General features: G+C 40.2%; 1 protein-coding gene across 1 annotated transcript; it reads right to left on the bottom strand.

Moving 5' to 3' along the window:
* Window positions 1–9,963: 9,963 nt before the first annotated feature.
* On the bottom strand, window positions 9,964–21,121 carry pitx1 (paired-like homeodomain 1). Its single transcript, XM_076102179.1, is given in 6 exon segments — window positions 9,964–10,563; window positions 13,571–13,773; window positions 14,918–15,067; window positions 19,945–19,999; window positions 21,058–21,096; window positions 21,098–21,121. Coding segments are annotated over 6 exon segments (1,020 nt in total). The 3' UTR covers window positions 9,964–10,014.
* Window positions 21,122–22,197: the final 1,076 nt, after the last annotated feature.

The raw sequence follows: 22,197 nt of genomic DNA, 5'->3' as shown, positions 1-22,197 counted from the left end.
GAGTGACCAGACAGCAGTTCCTACAAGGCCAAGCCAGACCGGGCCACATGTGGCCCCTTCACATAATTGGCCTCAGCTGATGGCCAGAAGCAGCAGGCAGCCAAGCCAGCGCTCCCATTAGTGAACCCCTTGGATTCTGGCTCCTTAGTCCGTTTTTTTCAGCTTCATCTACTAATTCTGCACCGCCAGCAGTCCAGAGAAGCAGAGGGAGACAGAAAGACAGCGAGGGGAAGGAAGAGGCAGAGAACGTGGGGAGGTTCAGTTGAAATTGCAGAGGTGGAGGGGAGTAAAAGACAGACGGAGAGAGAGAAGAGTGGAAAAGGAATAGAGTTGAGAATAGATGAGTGGGACAGACCAGGTGGGCTTTTTTTTTTTTTGTGCAGACCTTGAGATGGAAAAATAATAATTCTCCCCAGCATAAAGCGTCAGAAGGGTAAAGAGAGAGATGGAGTGGGAGCAGGAGAGAGGCTTTCTGGGCTTTTTCCAAGTAGCGGCCCATATTTCTCCTCTGGTGTGTGAATCGCAGCTTCACTCTGTGGCCATGTGGGGGAAGGGTTTGGGGGGTGGGGGGGGGGGCCCAGTAGTTGCAATCTGAATAAAGATAACAAGGTCATAGACAGTCAATCTTGACTTAAGTCTGCTTCTTTTGGAGTCTCCGTGGGGGAGTGCACAGGCCAGCGTTTAGCATGTGGGCTCGTCTGTGGGATTCGTACACACCGCTGATACTAATCACAGTGTTCGCTTGTTGCCAGAAAGAAAACCGAGAGCTTAACATTTGTACGCCATTTGTTATTTTGATCAAATGCACCCCGTTTGTATTACTGGACGGCCACTGACTGTTCTCATCTGCCTGAACAGAAACATATTGTTGTCTGATTTGCTGATAAATGGCAGTTTCACGCTGTCTTCTTCCATTTAAAATACAAGTTGTCAGTAGTCTTTCTTTTCTTTTTGTGAAAAGGAAAAACACATTTTCTCTGGGATGTGAAGGATTTCTGTCTGATTTGAGAGTGATGTAAAAGATCAGCAACAGGGGAGCTCCCTAATACAGACATCCATTACGATCGTCAACTTTTCACGAGCTGAGAAACACACAGTCTTTAGCTTTGTGGCAATGCATTTTTAAGATGCAGTAGTCCAATGAAAAGGTTTATCTGAAAGAAGTAGGAGAATTTCCTCAGCCCATACAGGGACGTTTATTTATTCAGTTTAGGAGAAAAAATGTTTAAAAAAAAATGGTGATACATGGTTTTTACTAGAAAGCAACAATCTGTAATGTCTAATGTGACTGTATAGTTGTGTATTTGTTTTTTGTACAGTGTAAACCAATCTAAATATCTGAGTGTATACAGACATTAGAGCGGCTCTCTGAGGCTTTATACTTTGAGGTAAATGCTAACATCAGAACGCTATTATGCAGATGTTACACGAGTATTTGGTTTAACATGTTTACAATCTATTAACATGCAAATATTTGCTAATTAGCACTAAATATAAAGTACAGCTGAGGCTCATGGGAATGTCATTCGTATTGCAAGTATTTATATTAGACAAAATTAAAACCGGACCTGATGATGGGATCACCAGATTCCAATTCATCTGAACATCTGAACCGTGAGAATCCGTCCAATAGAAAATAAATGTCAACCTCATGGTGGCGCTTGGGTAAAACTCAGGGGATCATCAAAGTCAGTAGGCTACAATGATATGAGACGACAGGATTGTTTCAGAGTAGCCAGTTTACAAGATAATTTAAAATTAATAAAAAGCGAAATCATCGTCAGACGATAGCAAATGGTTTCCCAGATTGTATTTATTCCGCCTCTTTTGCTCTCCACACAAACAGTTTCAGCTAAAGCCTGCTTGGATGTGATTGGTCAATTGGACTTCTAACGTTTCCAATACCAAAATATTGCAGACAGATTTTACATATGAATGCAGAATCTGTTGTCTCAACCCCATCAAAGGCAAAGAACTGGAACAAGCAAGTCCTTGTCGCCCAACATCATTTGCCGGCCTCACTAATGCAAATCAGATAATCAGTCAGATAATAAATAAAGTATGGTGAACCAGATCCTTCATAGGCTTCTTTCTTTACTCAGCCACCCACAGGTCTGTAGTGTGTTTTAAACGCACACACACACACACACACACACACACACACACACACACACACACACACACACACACACAACACTTGGCCGTGAAGTCACTGCAGTTCGAGTCAGCACGGTCACTAATCTCAAAATGACTGTCATGTATCAGCTTTGTCAGAGTTACTGCGGTACTGAGACAGAGACTTGCCGGTAATTACATCATTTTCTCAAGACACGTATACTTACAGTAATTCATGTTGTTGTACGTTGGCTTGCAACAGCATACAGCAATTGGCCAAATGCTCTTTTGACTATGTGATCCAGTATTTTGCAATAAATCTTCAGCTCCATAAATCAAAGCGTTAAAATCATCAGGTTGGCTTTAGGCCGATTAAATTAGGCCGATTAAATTAAAGTACATTCATAAAGATGACATAATTAACTCAGGGTGCATGCTCAACATGGATATATACAGCTCATCGGATTTAGGTGATATTGTAATTCAAAGAGGAGGAGGAAGGAAGTAAAATGAGCAGCCATTGGGCCGTTTGAGACATTTTGCTGATGCTCCTACAGCATCCAGGAAGATTTTGAGCAGAGTGGTGTTTATTGGGGGACTATTTTAAGAGGTGGATTAATACACACTTCTATGGGTATTTCTGGCAGCAGGACAGTAAATGTGGAAGTGACTCAGTGCAAAGTGTTCATGGTAATGAGGGAACATGTGAACATGTGTTCGCTTGATTCACTTTTCTGGAACTGGTGAACAAGATTTCATAACTATGATTATTGGATACACTCGTATCTTAATCCTTGTGATTGCTAACACATACTTTTCCCAAATGCTTTTTTCTTCAGGTCTTATTGGTGGTTGCTAGACCAGCTTATAGATGCATTACTGCCCACCACTGGACTGGAGTATGGATCCTCCAACACCTCACACAACCACCCTTTATATACCCTCCAAGTAAATTGGAGTGGACTGCACCACTAGTAGGGGAGCTCAGCTTAAACACACACGGGCAATAGACAGACAAGTTGGCCACTTGATGTTTACAAGTTTTGTTCACAAGTCACCAATAAATCACAGCGCCACCTGTATATGTAACAAGCATCAGCAGCTTCAGAAAAACACAACAACAAAAATAGACATACCCCCCCCCCCCCCCCCCCCCCCCCCCCCTCCCTTTCTTCAAACATGGTAAAACCAGGAAGTATAAATAGATATGAGTCCTGAGGCTCCTTTTGCCTGAGGACCAGAAAGAAGATCACTAAGAAAGGTAAGACACGAGTCCTGATATTGGAAGTATGCTAGCAGTACTTAGCTTACTATCAAACATTTACAGCAAACATGCCTTTTTGTGCCACTGGCCTGGTTTGTGTAGCGCTGACTTCCATTACTAGAAGACTGCACGCTCACGACTCTTTCTATGTCGCACAAACATTAAAACACACAATGCATGAAATGTTACACCTGGAATTCGAGGGATTATCTCCATCGGCCCTCGTCTGCAATAAAACAATCAAATGATATAAAGTGATATTAGCAGGATAGCAGGCCAATCCATTTTCTTTAATTAATATGTATTGCTGGTAAGTCATGTGGTGTTTTCCCTCCTATTTTTTGTCAATTGTATCAAAATGCTCCCCTCTTGTGCCTATCATGTGATATATAGTGATAATGATGCTTATATGCTGAAAATGAGTGTTATGGGAAATATAAGGGTTTAGCCCTCACACATGACACATGAGGGCAACATGAGGCCCTTCCATTTTGTCTGAAAGCATCATAACACACCTATTCTAAAAGTAGAGATTTGAGTAAATTAAGAAATGCTTTGTGGATTTGATTGATGCTGAAGTGAAAAAAAGTCTGACTTACAGGGGATGTGTGTCTGTTAATAAAGTTGGCCATAGTAAATTGATGCATTTCAAGTCACATCTCATCTGCAGTGGTGTTCCTGTACTACTGTGTTTGTATTGCAAAATGTTGTCTTAAGCATATGCACCTTATTCACAACACATTTTTTTATTGAGGCATTTATATTAGTAACAAATGTATCCAGAGGCATGAGACTTATGGTAGATGGGGCTGGCATTTCAACATTCAAGTCGAGATCGGTCAGTCATGCAATGTGCAACAACTTCAGTTGCTGTTTGTGATGCGAGTTTCATGGCAACATTGATCGAAAAGCAATTAAATGTGAGCAGTGATTCAGGATCCAGCCACCTTCTTGTCAAGGCACTTTTTTTATTCTCTTAGTTTGAGATTTTGAAAACGTGATTGTAAAACAGAGGAGATTTGTCCTCCTGGTTTACATTGTGCAGATGTAAAGCACCATACAGCACGTTTTACAACATATTCTACATCAGTGTCACTGAATGCTTATTTTCCCTCCACTCCCTGCAGTCATAACTGACTATAGATAAGTCTCTTATCACAGTGAGTGTTCGCTTCTATCGAGTGATTGGAAGGTCTGCACTGCGTCTCGTGCACTTTTCAGGTCTTGGTAATTTGATTTTCATACCATTTGAAAATTAAAGGAAGCCAATGGCTTCCTAGAAGACTTAAAACCCAAATATTATGCTGCAGAATATGGTCAGCGGTGATGTAAAGTACATACACCTGTTTTGTGTGGTCTTGTTTTTGGGGTGCAGCAGCTGCTTTTACACCCAGAGAGATAACCGTCACCCTGGTGCCGTCCTAATGGACCTCTGCTGCTGCTGTTTGATTGCAGGGTCAGTATTGTTGTATTATAGAGTCTAGGTAGTGCTTCTGAATAAACTACAGGTCTGGATCTAAACGGGGACTTGGTGTGTTTATAGGATGCAGCAGCTGTAGTGCAGGTTTCAGGATCAGACGAGCCGCTGCAGAGAGTTGGCAGGAGAAAACTAACAGAAGCTGAGCAGCATTGTAGTCATAGCTGAGGGGAGGCCTCGGTTTTAGGAGAGTTTGTTTTGTTAATTAGGGTACACCAGATGGCCGGGGTATTTAGATATCAGCCGCAGAAGTGTAGTGACATTCAAATAATGGCTTCAAATACAAGCTGCTTCCTTTCTTATGATGTCGTGGTGATATTTGCCAAGATTGTGCTGTGTCACCCAAATGAAGACATCTTTAATTTGTCATAAGGAGGTTGGGACACCTCAACACCCTCATGGCAGCTGAGTTGGTTTTCTGTAATTTTATTAATTAAAACAACTTTATTAAGGAATATGCACCATGTGAGATAAAGTCTTGAGACTAGATGATGAAAACAAGGCACAAGACAAAAGTCAGTAGCTCAACAACATACTAATAATAATAGTAATAATAATAATGATGCAAGACCTGGCGCTAACATTTTGTTGCCTGATCAGACCATCGACTGTATATTACAAGTGAATTTAGTCACCGTGACGTCACCGCTTTATTCTTGGCCTGCCGTTTTGAAGCCTCGATTTTAGTATTTTGGCAGTTGCCATCTTGCTTTTTTGCAACCAGGGGGAGGAGTTGTAAGACGAAAACACGGACAACTCCCAGATTGGACAAAGCCGTGGTAGCGACCTGTCAATCACTAGGTAGCCCCTCCCTAAAGCATACCCTGCTTTATGGTCTGTTTGACTCTAGATGGACCATAATTTACTAAATGAACATCATGCTGTATTGAAGAAGACTTGAAACTAGAGATTGAGACCATAAACTCATGTTTACAATGTTTACTGAGGTAATAAATCAAGAGAGAAGTAGTCATTTTCTCATAGACTTCTATACAATCAGAGGAGTCGCCCCCTGATGGACACTAGAGAGAATGCAGGTTTTTGCTGCGTCTTTGTTGCTAGGCCACCACCAAATGAGTGCGAACGTTAGCTTAACACAAACCGTAAGCTAATAGTTAATAGTACAGTTGTAATTCGTGAAAACAACTTGTAATTCAAAACTGGTACTTCAGACCAATGTGGTCGGTAGGAGCACAGTTGACTTCTAAAGGGGCCTCGTGGAAAGCCGGTATTATTTACGCATTCAAAGTTTTGTAAGTTTGCTGGTTGAGTTCTTCTTGAGTAATGCGACTCATCAGAAAAGGTCTGTTATGACAGTTCAGTTTGGCTGCAGCCTTCATCTTGATGCTGTGACTTTAAGTTGGTATTTTCATTCTTGATTAATCAGCCGATTATTTCCTTACTGAAACCGATTCATCGTTTTTTTTAATCGAATATCATGAAACCATGAAAAAATCCCATCATATCTCAGTTGTGACGTCTTGAAATGTCCAGAAAAGTAAAAATTGAGATCGGTTGACCCTTTTTTTTTATCTTCAATTACTCACAACAACTTTTGTGATTTATTTCTTGCCTAACTTATTCTCATCTTTTCACTCTGAATCATTTGTTCTTGAGAGAGGAAGGAAACACATCTGATATTATGATTGTGTATTGTTTTCTTCTGTTCCATAGCAGTATCTCTCATAATTAAGGAGAAGTGGGGACTCCCTCACCAGAGAAACACGAGTTCAAATATTTACAGCTATAAAGCGGCGTGTTGAACTCTGCCCTCTTGGTTCAGGGGCGTTCACGGTGCCGCGTGGTCTTATTTATACCCGGAAACAAGTATTATGGGTAACATTTACGACAGCATGCGCGCTTTGTTTTTGTTACAAATCATTATGAGCCTCGAGTGCGCTTTGTCCACTCGTTAAACATTTCCAAATCAAAGCGGATAGTTGCAATCACAGCCAGTGCGCATGCCCACCCAAACGCTCTGCCATTAGCTCCATGCGCGCGGGCACGCCCCAGGAAAGAATTTGTATGAACCGCGTGCGCTGCTTTTAAGTTACTGTTATGACTTATGAATGGTGGACCTCAGCGACAAGAGAGCTTCAGTAACCTGCGACAGTTAGACTTACAGAAATAGTAACAGCAGTGTGTTTGACAGAAGTTATGAGACACTATTATATGTTTTCGTCTGCTACAGAAGATCAAATCACCGAAACTCACCTAGGTTTATAAACTCACCAGACGATAAGGTCAAATATTATATAAGAGATAAATTCACCAGTAAAACACCCAAATTACATTTAACTAACGTTTGAGCGTCAGAAACTCTGTGGTAAAATAACAAATGTATTCTAGAGGTAAGTGATTCATAAACTTGCTTTTGATTATCACAGACACGCTACAGGTTAAGATAAAATATTATAGGAATATTATTTATTTATAACAGGAAAAGGGCGCCATAAAGTCAATAAACCAGACAGACTGCTAAAAAATATAATGGCTAGATCCAATATAGGAGTTTTTTTTTTATAGAACCTCAAGTTCAATAATCTAGTTTTAAAAAAATATTAAAGGAATATTTTAGGCTTATCATAGGAGATAAACGCTAAATGTTATGGTGAAATATTGAATTAGAGTCCCTATAGGAGAGATTTTCCAAAAAGGCACAGAGGTCAACATCACTTTTGAGTACAGACACTGTAAACTATGGGTTACATAATATTAATAGAATATTAAAGAAAAACTAGAACAATTACCAAAAATCAGACTTTTGAGTGTCAGGAATAATATAATACATTTTTCAAAAAGGTATTTCAGGTTAACATTAACTCAATTTTTTAATATCACGGACACATTACAAGTCAATATTGAATATTACATTTAATTAATAGAAAAAGGCCTACTAGAGTTCCCACATTAAGTCAATATAAACTCACTTTTGAGTGTCAGACATGTTTCAAGTTATTATGAGACTATTATACTTTAGTTTAGAGACACAGTGATATCTGAATTTATGTTGGTGTTGTGGTCCCTTTTTTTTTATTCAGTTATTGTAAAATATTTTAGGACTACATTTCCCCAAAAGACACTTTAAACTCAACAAACTCCCTTTTGTTAGTTAAGCTAGAGCAAGAATAATTACTAAAAAGCCACTAGGAGATCTTAAACAAATCACACTATGAATATAAACTCACCTTTAATTGGTTAATATTATAGAAAATGAAAGTTAGAAACTCACTATCATACCTATAGAAACCGGTTTAAATGAGTTTGCTGACTTTCAGCATCATTTAATTCCTCAGGAGTCGCAGGCTGTTTTTATTAGACATTAGAAGCCTGCATTACATTTGATGGTTTATTCAAGTGTTGCCTCTAATCCTAACATCCTCCCCTCACACAGCACTATCAGTTTAAGCACACAGTCATTACTGCTGCATTTGTGCATGCGCGCTAATATCAGTCTAATGGTGAGTAATATAGATATGGGGATTTCTGCAGGTGTCAGAAAACGAGATATGGTATTGATTGAATCCATTTTGATTGACAAACTTGGCATTGTTGACCAAAGAAGTAAGCTGCATTAAATTTTTCTAGAAGGTGTTTTAGGCAATTTAAACACAAGTCTGTTTGAGAGTTTCGTATTTTTGCAGCTAATTAAATAAATAAATAAATGGCTTCAACTCGCTTAAAAGCAACTTTTTTTTTTTTTTAAATCCTCTGATTATATGATTATAACTCCTTAAAATGGGAGTCTGTTATGTCCATATAGAAAGTATCCTGAGTGACTCCAACTTCAACCAAGTGTGCTCTTATAGTGTAAATAAAGAGAGCAAGGCTCAAGTACAACTCATAAATCTAGATTTGGATATGCATGTTATAAAATAAAAGGGCTATTTTCTGCACCGAGCCGTGATTTTCATATTCTCACCAAATAAAATGACCCATAATATTAAATAAGGCTTTAGAGAATGATCCATATAGTTCCTAGAAATTTAAATATTAAAGTTTGAGAGTTTCCAAGATGCGTTTGAACTCCATTGGATTTATTTCCCTCCACAGAAAAAAAGTGATGTTCAATAAAGTAAAAGAAAATGCTTGAATACGCTTTAAATTAGCAAAGGAATCAAATTAAAATATCGTGGTCAAAGCCCAGATAACTACGGTTTAGTCCCATTAATCCTTAAAAAAAGCTTCATATTTCTGAGATAATCCCAGTGGATCAATGTGTCTGCGGATATATAGCCAATTATTCATTTTGCTCCTCGTTGGAGTAAAAGAACTGTCCCGCTGCGGTTTGTCTCGTTAAACGAAGTCTCCTCTAAAACATACTTGAAATAAATCTCTTTTCCTGGAGTTTATTCAAACAAACATGTTACCATAAACACACGAGGACTTTGAATCACCTTTTTTTGTATACAGTTTAGGCTAATGAACTTACTTCTGCAAAGTATTACATTATAGTACAAAACACGTTGCACTCAAGTTTATTAAACATGCGGGGCTTTTTTTTTTTTCTATTTCAGCAAACAAAATGAGAAGAAAAACATTTCAAAGTACAGTCACTGGACGGGAGGCGTCGCGGGTCAAACGGGCCGGTGGCACCCCTGCAAGACGGCAAATAGAAAGCACACAGAAGCAGTATAAAATATGTATATTATGAACTGGATTTCTTTTCTCTTATCGAGTCTGGAGTATTGATAAGCTCCACACTTTATTTAATTTAGTTTTTACTTGTAAATCCTTTTTTGGTCAGGACCCCCCCCCCCCCTCTTCCCCCTTCTTCCCCCTTCTGCCAGTCTCCAAAAGCAAGCAAGCACAAAAGAAAAATCCCATCGTGTGTTTCATATGTTAAGCCTGTATATATTTACATTTATATATGTACAATGCAGCAATGTAACACGTCTTCATCATTTAAAAAAAAAAATCCTGGACATTTCAACTGCTGTGCAAGTTCATTGGTAAACACATAAAACCCGCATAATCCAAGTTTTCTTTTTTTTTTCTTTTTTGAAAAATGATTGCAACTAATCCAGTTTAGTTGTCTTTGACGCCCCCCCCCCCTCCTCCCCCCGAATCCGCAGGTATCCTGTAAGCTCTGACACCGTGTCCGTTTATCACATATATTTCTTAATTTTTTGTAACATTTACGCGCGCTTTGGTCCCGTCAGCTGTTGTACTGACACGCGTTCAGGCTCGACCCGGGGCTCTGCAGGCTGCTGTATCCGAAAGTTGGATGCTGTTTGGATTTGAGTCTGAGCGTGGCCAGGCTGGAGTTGCAAGTGTCCCGGTAAACGCTGTACGGAGAGCCGGGTGGCCCGTACGGACACGCGGACGGAGACATGGCCGAGTTAATGCCGGACGTGCCGATCCCGTTCAGGTTGCTGATGTTGTTGAGGCCCGGGGTGGGCATGCCCGGCACGGCGGAGTGGCCCATCCCGGAGGCCATGGTCATGGAGGAGATGGAGTTGGGCGCAGAGAACATGGACTGCGAGGTGAGCGGGCTCATGGAGTTGAAGAAGGTGAAGTTCTTGGTGGACAGCGGCGCCGGGGTGAGGCCCTTGTTCGTCCAGTTGTTGTAGGTGTACGCCGGGTACATGTCCTCGTAAGGCTGCATGAGGCCGCTGAACTGCGGCAGGTAGCTGTTCTTACACAGGTCCATCTGCTGGTTGCGCTCCCGCTTCCTCCACTTGGCCCGGCGGTTTTTGAACCACACCTGGAGGACAGACACACACACACGGTTATAGGCCCACTGCGGGAACGTTGAGGAGCAGAATGGTCACCTGAGTAGTCCCAAATAGTCTAAATCTGGAACCTACAATATTTGATTTTGGCATAGAATGTAGTCCACTTTATTTAACGTATCGTCTTATAGGACAAAATCAAGTCACAATTATGTGGCAGTATCTTGTTTTGTATCAATCAACAAGCTGTATGAGCCTTCAGTTTGTTTTTTGTTAATTCTCATAAATTGTATTGATGGAATAATAGTTCTGTGCACGTTTGAGTCCCCAAAAGTGCTGCTGGCTTCATGGTTTACCATACAAAAAGAAATGATCTAAAAACAAAAATCTTTCTTGTGGTTATATATATATATATATATATATATATATATATATTTACACTAAATAGCCCTACAGCTAAATTCCAAATGTGAAGCTGCAGTCCCACGTTGATGATACAGCTGTTTAATGTCCTCAGTTGCCTAAAGATTTGTTTACAACAGTTTGTAAACACAGCATAAAAGGACCAGACTGTAGTTTCAATCGTACACACACACACACACACACACACACACACACACACACACACACACACACACACACACACACACACACACACACACACACACACACACACGTATTTACTCCGTGGTCAACGTTTTCAGTTAGGCTCTGTACATTTATATTTAATCATATATGACCACAAAAATCAGTTATAATTTTAGAAAAATGCACTTTCGTCAAGTGAAAGTCAATCTTCTGTTTTTTGAGTGCTCAAGTCCTGACTGTGGATTTGTGTTCTGGTCCCTCCAGTGAACACGTCAAACCTGGTCCTATTTGTCTTCCCACATAACAATCCTGACTCACTCCAGTTGTTCTGCACATTTACCAGCTCGGCGTTTAAATTACAGGAGAAGCTGCTCTAGAGTCCAGTAGAAACTTAAACTTTAAATGAATCCAGTAAATGTCCCCTTTAATTTGCTCGAAAGTGAATATATAGGGCGGAGGGCGAAACTGTGAAAGTCTTATTCTTCCAAACAAACGCTTTGCACGTGTTTTTAATTGTCTATTTATTAAAGCCTTTGTTTAAAGCAACATATTTAAGTCATTTGCGCAGGAAGTGTTGAGCTCCAAGCGTGCAAAGAAACATAATTAAATTACCAACTTTTCTCTTCAATCATCGCACGTTTTTTCTTTAAATAATTATTCTTTGTGAGAAATGTATCTTCAAATATTAATATTTTCTGCGATGAAATTTGATGACTTAAATCAAATAAAAGAGTTACATTTCAACATAAATGTGTTTTAACTATGGAGCCAAAGATGTGTTGAAGGTAACTATTCAGTATTTAAATTTGCATCACTTCATGTCTAGTGATGAAATAATTTTCTGCGTAGCACACGTGAGGCCTACGTCGGCGTGTGTGTGCAGCATAGGTCAGACATCCCAAAAATAAAACAAGTTTACAGCATGAATCAAACTGTAACTGCATGGATCAGACGCGCGCCCCTCTGGATCTCCTCACGCATTATCGAAGCCTGCCAAAATATCCGTCACTTTGCACTCTGCGAGTCATTTTTTAATACACAGTAGAAACAGTTTACAAGTGGAACCATCGGACGGGCTATTTATAGCCGCGCAGGGGACAGGGTGCTGCCGACAAATTGTCCACAAAGACGAGAGCGATGTGACGGAGAGCTGCGGAGGAAACGCTGCGTTTCTCTGCACCACCTGTTCTGTTTCCTGTACCGAGCCAAATAAATAAACAAATACAAATTCAATAATATATTTAATTTAATAATAATGCTTTGGGTTTTAATGGCATTTTATGCAGAACAATCATTAGTTAAGCTATTCTACGATGGTAACATTCAAAATAAATGAGCCACAAATCTCATTCAATCTCAATATATAATCTGTCAAACTCGACTAAACACCGATGACCTTAAAAGGTCAAGTCCAACCACTTTGAAATGTCAAAACATTTTTCATAAATGTTGAGATATGAATCAGAAATATTCAGGCTGCTTGATGTCACGCCACGTATACCTTTTTTAAAACTGTTTTATTTTTCTTCCGCCAAAATAAAAGGCTGCACTGTTTGAACTTCACACTCATTGACTCCAGAAATGAAATGTAATTTCCAGTAGATCCAAATAGTTAGACGGCTTCCATTTCTGCTTACGTTTCAACATGAAATGTGTTGACGCCAACTTGTCGTTTTAGTGCTGCTCGTGTCAGAAATGCGCGTGGTGTTGAGAATTACGCACGTGTTTTATAATAATGGAAGACCTATTTTTTTGGATGCACCGTAGCTGATAGTCATGGATGACTGCAACTTGATATCTGTTAACGCTGCAGTTTATAAATCCCCCAGTTATTTTTTTTTGTCAAAGGATTTACTTAAGTGTCTCTGAATCATAACACGTTTAGAACCATGACACGTTTAGTTTCTAACAAAGTCACTGCAGTAATTTACATGGATTCTGTGAAAAGGCTGGATATTCACTCTTTCATTCAGTTGGCAGCAAGCGAAAAGCAACACTATAAATACCTCAATACCACAAAGAAAAAAGCAATGTTGTCTCTTGTCCTGATATGAAATTCAAATGCTGGAAGAGGAAATGAGCAACAAAATCATGGAGATTCATCTGCAATATCTTTCAAAAAAGCTTTGGTTTGGGCAAGTTGATGGTCAATTTTGCATCAAAATGTTAGTTGGAACAATAAGTTGTATAAATTCGGAGCAGCAATCATACACAGTGTGACTCTCGTATTAAAATGGTAATTCCAAGTTTTTTTGTTGTCAGAATTACTTTTTTGCTTTAATATTCTTAGAATTATTTATTTATTTCCCTAAACATTTTGTTGATTATTTGGTTCATGTGTGTTGGAGTTATTCCATATATTTAGGTAAGATTTTTCCCACCCAATAACGTTGAGATTTATCTCCCAAATTGTCTTTTACGCACGCATTACGCACGGCCCTGGCCTCTTACCCGGACTCTGGCCTCGGTCAGGTTGGTCCACACGGCGATCTCCTCCCTGGTGCTCATGTCCGGGTATCGGTTCCTCTGGAAAGTGGACTCCAGCTCCTGCAGCTGCTGGCTGGTGAAGTGAGTCCGCTGCCGCCGCTGCTTCTTCTTCTTGGGATCGTCCGCGTTCCCGTCATCGCTCCTGTGTTCAGCGCTCCTCTCCTTTTCTGCGGATCATAAATCGGGATGAAACGATTGCATGCTGCCGCTGTTGTATTGTACTATTACCATTTTCTTTTCATTTAAAAGTTAACCGTTTCAGACTGAAAGTAAGGGCACCAACGTGCAACTATAACAAAAAAGTTCTGCCAGCATGAAATAAGCAACTTCAAAGCTATAAATAAATGATTTACAAAATAAAGCTCCAGGTGAGAAGTGCCATATTAAAGCCAAATATTTACAAAGTTTTGTATCGATTCTCTCAAACACACTTGGATCAATATTACTTTCTTTACGAAGAGGTCTGCCCACTCCTCTTATCTCCCGACTGCTATCTTGTATTCGTGTTCTCACAAGATTACCTCATTAAACTGAAGGGTCAACACGTGCAAAGGTTAATTACAAAAAGGGAATACTCTTGAATGTTTGCCAAAAATAAAAATCAACTTAAAACTTAAAGCCACAACATTATTCTTGTTTCATTTAAGCCCCATAAATAATTCAAACAAAGGAAATTATAAATAAACATTCCTCCATATTTGCCATCTTCCTCATATGGAGTGAGACAGAAGAACAAGTAGGTTTTGCTAAAACAAATGTGGTCAAGTCAAAGAACAAAAAGCTTCTCCAAGAATTGTTAATAGCCTGCAGACTTTCTGGCTTTTAGTTTAGATTGGTGGATGGCCCCAATATTTATAGTTGGTTTTAATGCATTTACTGACAGCAGGCCAGGCTGTTCTGCACATTTTTCCCTGACAGACTCCGAGATCCTGCCAAGACGTTTGCTTCAGCCAGCGCAATAAACAAAAAACACGCAAAAAACATGGACTATTCTCCCCGTTCTGTTGTATTTATGCGCATTCAACTTTGGAGCAGAAATGGACCAAATTAAGATTTAATGCAAATGGATTTTGATGCACTTTATCCAAGTGATTGTTGCGCCGTAACACGCGGAAATAAATCGTCATCGCAGTGAGAATAAACAAACACCGAGACACAAGTTAACTAAAAGAGTGTCTGCTTTTCCGCAGCATCAAAGTGTCGAGATGTCTCTGACAGCCCACCGTAAACGTGCGTATGGAGACGTAAAATAAACTGTTATTGCACTCAGAAGAAGGAATAGAGTTGCTAAAAGCACTCTTGACTGTGTACCTGCCAACTCTGTGTCCGAGGACTCGCTGCTTGAGTTCTCTAAAGTTTCCCGACTGCTGTTTGAAGTTCTCGGTAAATGAAACGCGGGGGCCGCATCGCGGGCCGGCGGTGCTCTCGCTGCCTCTGCGTTTCTGTCCAAATTCATCCCACCTTGAAGAGAAGGATGCGTACAAGAGGGGAAACGGGGGAGGAGGGTGAATCCTGGGGGTGCACAAAGCTTTCCTCAACAGCTTAAAAAATCCACCCGCTGCCAGACACCACACTGCGACATGAGAGGAGGAATCACACGGGGAAGGATTTCCACCAAAGTGTAGTTCTTCCACGAAGAAAAGGACTTCGAAGAAAAGAAAAAAACCCTCCTCTACAGCAGTGACGGCCCAGTGCGCTCTCCTTCTCTCCGCTGCAAGGGGAAAATAGCTTCTGCCCGCTGCGATTGAGAGGAAGCTCGGCTCTCCAACCCACACGCAAGACCCAGCCCATCTGCTGCGTATAACCTCCCTAAAATGAGCGAGTCCCACCCACTACGCCAGCCCGCTGCAAGAAAAAAAGAAAAGCCACATCCATCCAAACAAGTCTGACGTCAAGAGGAAACAAGTGGAAAAATGATGCCATTAATTTACAGGACGTTTTTTTTTTTATCACATGCAAATCTCTTCAGTCTAAGGTGGAGTGGAACGTAACAAGCGTCCTATTGGAGCAAAACAAGTTTGTTCACTTGCTAAAAGACATTTTTTACAGCGTTCATTTTTTCTCTATTCGTCGGGAGCGCGCAATGCAAGGCTTTGCTCTTTAGGAGTAGAATGGGCCTTTTATTCTTGCAGGCATGTTTGAATTGTGTCCAGCGCAACGTAGCTGGGTGCGCTTCTACACACACACGCAGCCACACAATGTACTGTATATCTCGGATATGTACCGAGCTGAGTAAACATTTGCCTTCCAACGCGGGCCTGCCCAGTTACTGTTTCCTCACTATGAAAAGCGCACGATATGAAGATTATTGTATGTGTTTGTTTGTGAGTAATGACTCGCACTGTAAACTGACAAGTGTCGCTCTATCAGCGTTTCACTTTGACAAATAAACAATCGGGACTAATGGAAGCCCGGCAGAGCAGAGACAAACATCAGTGATTTATCCACAAATAAGTTGCTGAATAATAATCTGTTAACAGCAGCGGATCTGCTGTTACACTTACAACATAATTAATAAATAACATTTATTAAAAGTGTTTAAACTTTGACGTTAGCTACACTCATGTGGTCTGACTATACTGATGGATCCAGAACATGTCAGAACGAAACCCCTTTATGGTTGATGGTCCGCTAATATGATCTGATTACAGACCTGAATGGCTCCTGATGGTGACCCAGCGGTCATCATTGAACAGGCTGCTTTACGCGTTATAGCTGGTTTACCACCGTGGAGACTCAAAGTATTCACGCAAACTCGGAATCCAAGCCAAATCATGTATAGAGGGCTATTTTGGTTAAAATTGTGAAAGAGTTGAATTTGAAAACTCAGATGTTGGAAAGTCTGTATGTGTTTTCTGGTGTAATTTATGTCTCTGATCCCTCACTGACTCACAACGCGGTCAAAGTGAGATGTAACCTTCACTCAGTGTGGAGAATAGAGCTCCGTCCGGATGCCGACTTTCTGGAGCGTGTGTGTGTGTGTGTGTGTGTGTGTGTGTGTGTGTGTGTGTGTGTGTGTGTGTGTGTGTGTGTGTGTGTGTGTGTGTGTGTGTGTGTGTGTGTGTGTGTGTGTGTGTGTGTGTGTGTGTGTGTGTGTGTGTGTGTGTGTGTGTGTGTGTGTGTGTGTGTAAAACTTCAGCAGTTGCAGTAGAAACAAACTCCTCTTTGTTAGCAAACGCGCATGCTCACAAAACACGGAGGCCAAACAATTCAATATCAATTAGTTTAAAGTCAGGTTGGCTCCAGGTGAGGCCTTGTTGTAATCACTCAAGGTATAGATCTGGTGCATCATGGGTAGTTTTTATTTTCAGTCATTTACTTTGTTTCTTACATAACATTCCCAAATATCTACGTATTGTGTTTATAATTAAGCTATTTTAGTATGATTGCGCATGTGTAGACCAACAGCAACATTTCAGGATGGAATCGATTTCTTTCACTAAAATAAAGGGAAACATTTGCCAATGAAGTCAGAAACTTGTTTCCATAACCAATGTGGTTTTTTTTCTGGAATGAAGTTGCCTTCTGAATAATGAAACAATCCAAACCTCCCACACACAACCGCAAAAAACAATCTATTGAGGAGACTAAATGACCAACCAGGAACACATTTTGTTGTGTCTCTGCATAATTTAACAGAAAACGAAGTGCAAAACACAAATTACGTCAATTTACACACTTTTTAAACCACAGACTGAAAGCTGTAAGTTTCTCCTGCAACGTGAGAACGGCTGACCTGCTGACTTGCAGTGGCTCAGTTTGTGTCGAGTAAATGCGCACCGGCTCACGCCTTGCCGTCTGGGACTCGGACTCTCACCGGCGCCAGTCTCGAGCATGTTCGGCCATTGTATGACAGCGACGTATGACACGAGATCCCCGTCCGACCGGAAAACTCCCCCGAAGGCCTTTTCTTAGAAGACAATTGCGCAAGCTCTCAACAATCATTTGGCTTTTTCCATCTGTTCGACCTCAGCATGTTCTTGAGAGATTTGGGGCTCACATAAGGGCCTGTATTATATTTACACATTACAGGCCTTCCATAGTAATTCATAGTTAGGAAGTCTGAATATCCAGAAACTGATTCAGCCAATCTAGTTAGTGGTTTTGATTTAAATAGCAGATCCTCATTATCTCCAGCGTGCGTCACTATGGCCTGTTGTGTGCAGTAAAATGCTTGTAAGAAGTTCGCCCCTTACTTACTGAAGTGCCATTGGTCAGAAAACCAGCATCCCCTACCTGTGCACTTATATTCTGAGCTGCAGAAAGGTGCGCAAAATGGCAAAAAAACAACTGAATTCAGCTGCAGTGGGTGAACCACACACAGATGCATTTTTGTTAAATGTGACCTCGAGGACCTGGTCATCCCATCGTGTCAGCAGGTGGTATTTACTATGCAGGTTGTGGAGAAGGAATAGACTGAAAATCTAAATTGGTGCGTGTTAGTACGGGATTAGTGGGTGCATTGCGTGCACTTGGATCAATAGACTGTGATTATTATCATTACAAAAAACTGAGGTCTTTCTGTAATAAGTTTAGGAAAGCAACTGAATAACACATTGTAACATCACATTGGCTTGTTGCAGGGGAATCAGAATGTATACTGTTCAAAAAGTAATTTTTCTAATATTCTATAGTAGAACAAAAGTCCCAATAAACCCGCTGACCCTTAAAGTCCCCATAGAGATATTAAAGGATTTACAGCACATGGAGATTCCCCTCTGTCCTCCAGCAGATATTACAGGCTGATGGATGGAGGTAATCTAAATATCCAGCCTCCTCGGCCTGCATCCCTGCCCGCGTCCCGCTCCTCCTCTGCTCTGGAGGGCACTTGCGTGTGATGGATGAGTTAAAAAGCCTTTCCATCCGGCAGGACAGGTTAAAGGCCAGTGGAAATGCAAACACTCATATTTTGCCTCCAAGAAATGAAAATAAACTCCGCGACCGCCGTTAATCACACACCAAACACACATAATAATGGTCTATTTTTTTCTCTCTTAAGGCAACCAAACAAAGTAAACCTATAGAGCCACGGGGGCCAAAAAACAAAGCATGGCCTATAGAAAACTAAAGCTGGCGAGCAGATTCAAAGGCAGGACAGCAGTGGATATGTAACTGGACACGCTGGGTAACTGGAGAAGGACAGAGCTGATTATTTCCTTGGTGATGGTTTCCCTGCTTGGTCCAAGGCCTGTTTGACAACCAATAAACAACCTGACAAGAAGGGACGCGGGTGTAAATAAAACAATAACCTCTAATGACCATCATACTAAGGAAAAGCTATAAAAATGCTGTAAAATGTCGGATTATTTTGTGCATATTGGTGTATGGGGGAAAAAGGTTGCCTTGAGATGGAATTATCCCTCAAAAAATACACATTTGTTGCTCACAAAAATTATTTCTTTCATGTTTTTTTTATGGATATTAGCCTCCAAAACCCAATTAAAACGCATATGTTTATTAGCAACAGCATTCCACTGTACCTCTAATGAAGGTCCATTTGGTCTGATTTCCTGCCTCAGTTAATACAAACATGCTCAGCATTCCAAACGTCTTTCTTTGTCTTTACAATAATTATGTTTCCAATTTGAGTCGTGACCTTATGTTGAAGCTGCTTCCATTATTAAAATGACGATTTCCTGAAAGAACATGTAAAAATGAAAATGATTGTATACGACCAGTCTCACGTGCGTGTCTGGCGTTTAAATATCTTGGAAAAACCGCAGATATTTTCTAAAGTTCTCACGTCTCCATTTGGCGGTCTTTCTCTGGTCTGTGATTAAATCCAGCTTTACTGGAAAACTCCTTTTAAATACAATAAACATTTTTATAATTTGTCGTAATGGTAAAAAAATATAACTTCTGCTGCTTTTTTTTTTGCTTTCCGTCTATTCTTATTGGATTTTGTTTTTAAAAGGTAAAACGACTCGCCAGGAAATCATTATCATCATAAACCAGACACACCAATTAATAAAGAAGAAGAAAATAGATGGTGAAAATAAAACTCAATCATTGTTGCAAATGCTGTTGCTCTCATTTGATTTTCGCACGCTCACATTTGCATCTCATAATGTGATCTGTCGTCATGTCGTAAATGCGCTGTGTGCATTAATACCTCGCATATCAAACATATTGCGTCTGAAAGCAGCTGCCTGTGAACACGAACAGCTTGTGTGCTGCGAGATTTGCCAACAAGTTCTGACCTTGCGCCAAAACCGAGAGGTACAGTAGGTCCTCACTTGTAGACTACATCATCCTTCTGCTTTACATGCTAGCTTGTCTTGTAACTCTAATGAGGCATATATGATTTATTGTATAGTCATGAAAAGAAGAAGTCATACCTGCGTCCCCGCAAGAAATCACATCCTTCGACAGATTCAGTTCCATTCCAGTTACCTGAAAAAAAGAATATCCTGCATATCAGACTTACAAAGATAATAAATACAGTTATAAATATATACAAATACATTTATTGTCCCCTCTCAAACCCAATAACGTTATATATAACGTATTATAAAACAATATCATCACATTTTAGCCACTGCACTTAAAGAATTAAAAGAATCCTGTAAAACTTCATATTTTTGTTGAAGTCTTTTTGCATCTGAATCCTCACTTATTTTTTTTTTAGAAAATATAATTATCATATATGGACAATTCCAAGGCAATACAGCAAAAACACAAATAAATAAATAAAAGTACTTTACTTAACACCTACTCCAAAACTTTCACCAAGGCCTTCACACATTTAGCCTCACTCTGTATCATTATGAAACGTTTCCACACACATCTTTATGTTTCTTATGCTTAGTTTCGTCCCTTACCCAGCATCCCAAAGTTTACCTTGCCATTATAACACACACACACACACACACACACACACACACACACACACACACACACACAGAGCCCCTCTTATCTACAGGAATCCATTTGCTGCTCTATGTCCTCGGTAAATCTTCGCTCAGCTCCCTTCTGTCCCTCCGTGTTCACACGCTTCACTGGCGCGCCCCCGCCTGCATTTTATATTTATTTGGTTAATTTAAGGCGTCAGTCAGATATTATAGGGCAATGATGAATACGTCGACATACAATATCTAGCTAACAATGATGCTCAGGCACTCTGAACAGCACAGACTCTATTTTAGCTTCCAATGATATTTTCTGCTGTCAATCGTTCCTGTGCGTAAAGATGCATCCAGTAAGCCTCCGGCCTCTCTACGGTCACTACAGCCTCTTTGACCCCAACAAGCCGACAACATGCACTGCTTAATGAGGTCAGCACTTGTCAACTTTTAATTTTCTCCATCACGCTCAACGCGGACTCGTGTGTGACTCATATTTGTAACATCCAAAGCGTAAAACGGTCAAAATGGAGAAGCCAGCCAACCGTCTGACCGATTCCCTGAGCTGAAATTCAACAACCGGACAGACGAGGTGTTTGTTGTACTCACCAGTTGGTGCCCAATGGAGGCAGACGACAGAAAAAAATTAATAAAGCCTCAGAGTTTCCCCCATGCAGGTGTTCGATAAATCCACTTTATGCGTCGGCTGCGCGTAAACGCTGCGTCCGCGATATTCAGGTCTTTGGTTGAGTCTCTGCGGTGCTGGTTTGGTTTTCTTCGCCAGCGGTCTGCAGCACGCCTTGCGGTGACGTCACGATACCGCAACCGACAGCCCCCCCCCTCCAGCCACTATACCTCCCCGTTGTCATCCTCTTTATCCCATGCACCCTCAATCATCTCCTCATACCAGTGCTTTTTCTTTTTTTAATCATTTTTTCTTTTTGCAACAAATTCCACAACTTTATCATCCTCAGCTGACGCCCCCTTCATCTTCGTCCTCATTGTTTTACCAAAGTGTATCGTTATTCTCAGTTTCTGATCTTCATCTTAAAATGTATTTTCATCCTCATCCTTATTTCTCAACCCTCAATATGTTAGCAACGAGCAGAGAAAAAATAAGGTATAATTATTTCACATTAAATATGATGATGGTGATGTTAGTGTTAATGGTAATTACGATAATAATAATAATAATAATGATGATACTAATAATTATACTAACTAAAAAATTAAAAAAAATGATGGTACAACAACAGCAATGATGCCGTTTTTATTTTATTGTTTAAAAAAAATCTGCTGCTCATATTTCCCTCTCTCTATTATTAAATGTGTGAGCAGTGACAGCGACTATGAGGAAAAACAGTTTCGGTGTGAAAAGTTGACACTTTATGAGCTTATTTGTCTGCAATCAATTACATTTATTTTGTATAGTCCAATCCACTTTTAAAACAGCTTTACTGTAAACCTGCACATGTCCCGTTGTACTTGGATACACTTTAATAATAGTCTGTTCTCACGTATTCTGGTCTAATGTCTCACTCCTGTAGAATAATGAAACACACACGTCTGCTTCATTTTTTTGTACTGCTCTAGATTCAATATATTTATTAATTTAACCAGAATCTGTTGCATTTTGTTACTTTGCTTGTCACACACGATATATTCCTCATACAGTTGGCAGCAGTTCATTTTTATATAAATAGACTAATTATTTTGACCTACAGCCGACAACAGGCTTTACAGATTGTT

The sequence above is a fragment of the Anarhichas minor genome, unplaced genomic scaffold (genome assembly GCF_050575085.1).
Source record: "Anarhichas minor isolate MPS153535 unplaced genomic scaffold, ASM5057508v1 ptg000027l, whole genome shotgun sequence".
NCBI lineage: Eukaryota > Metazoa > Chordata > Actinopteri > Perciformes > Anarhichadidae > Anarhichas > Anarhichas minor.
This window is presented reverse-complemented; position numbering and strand designations above follow the sequence as displayed.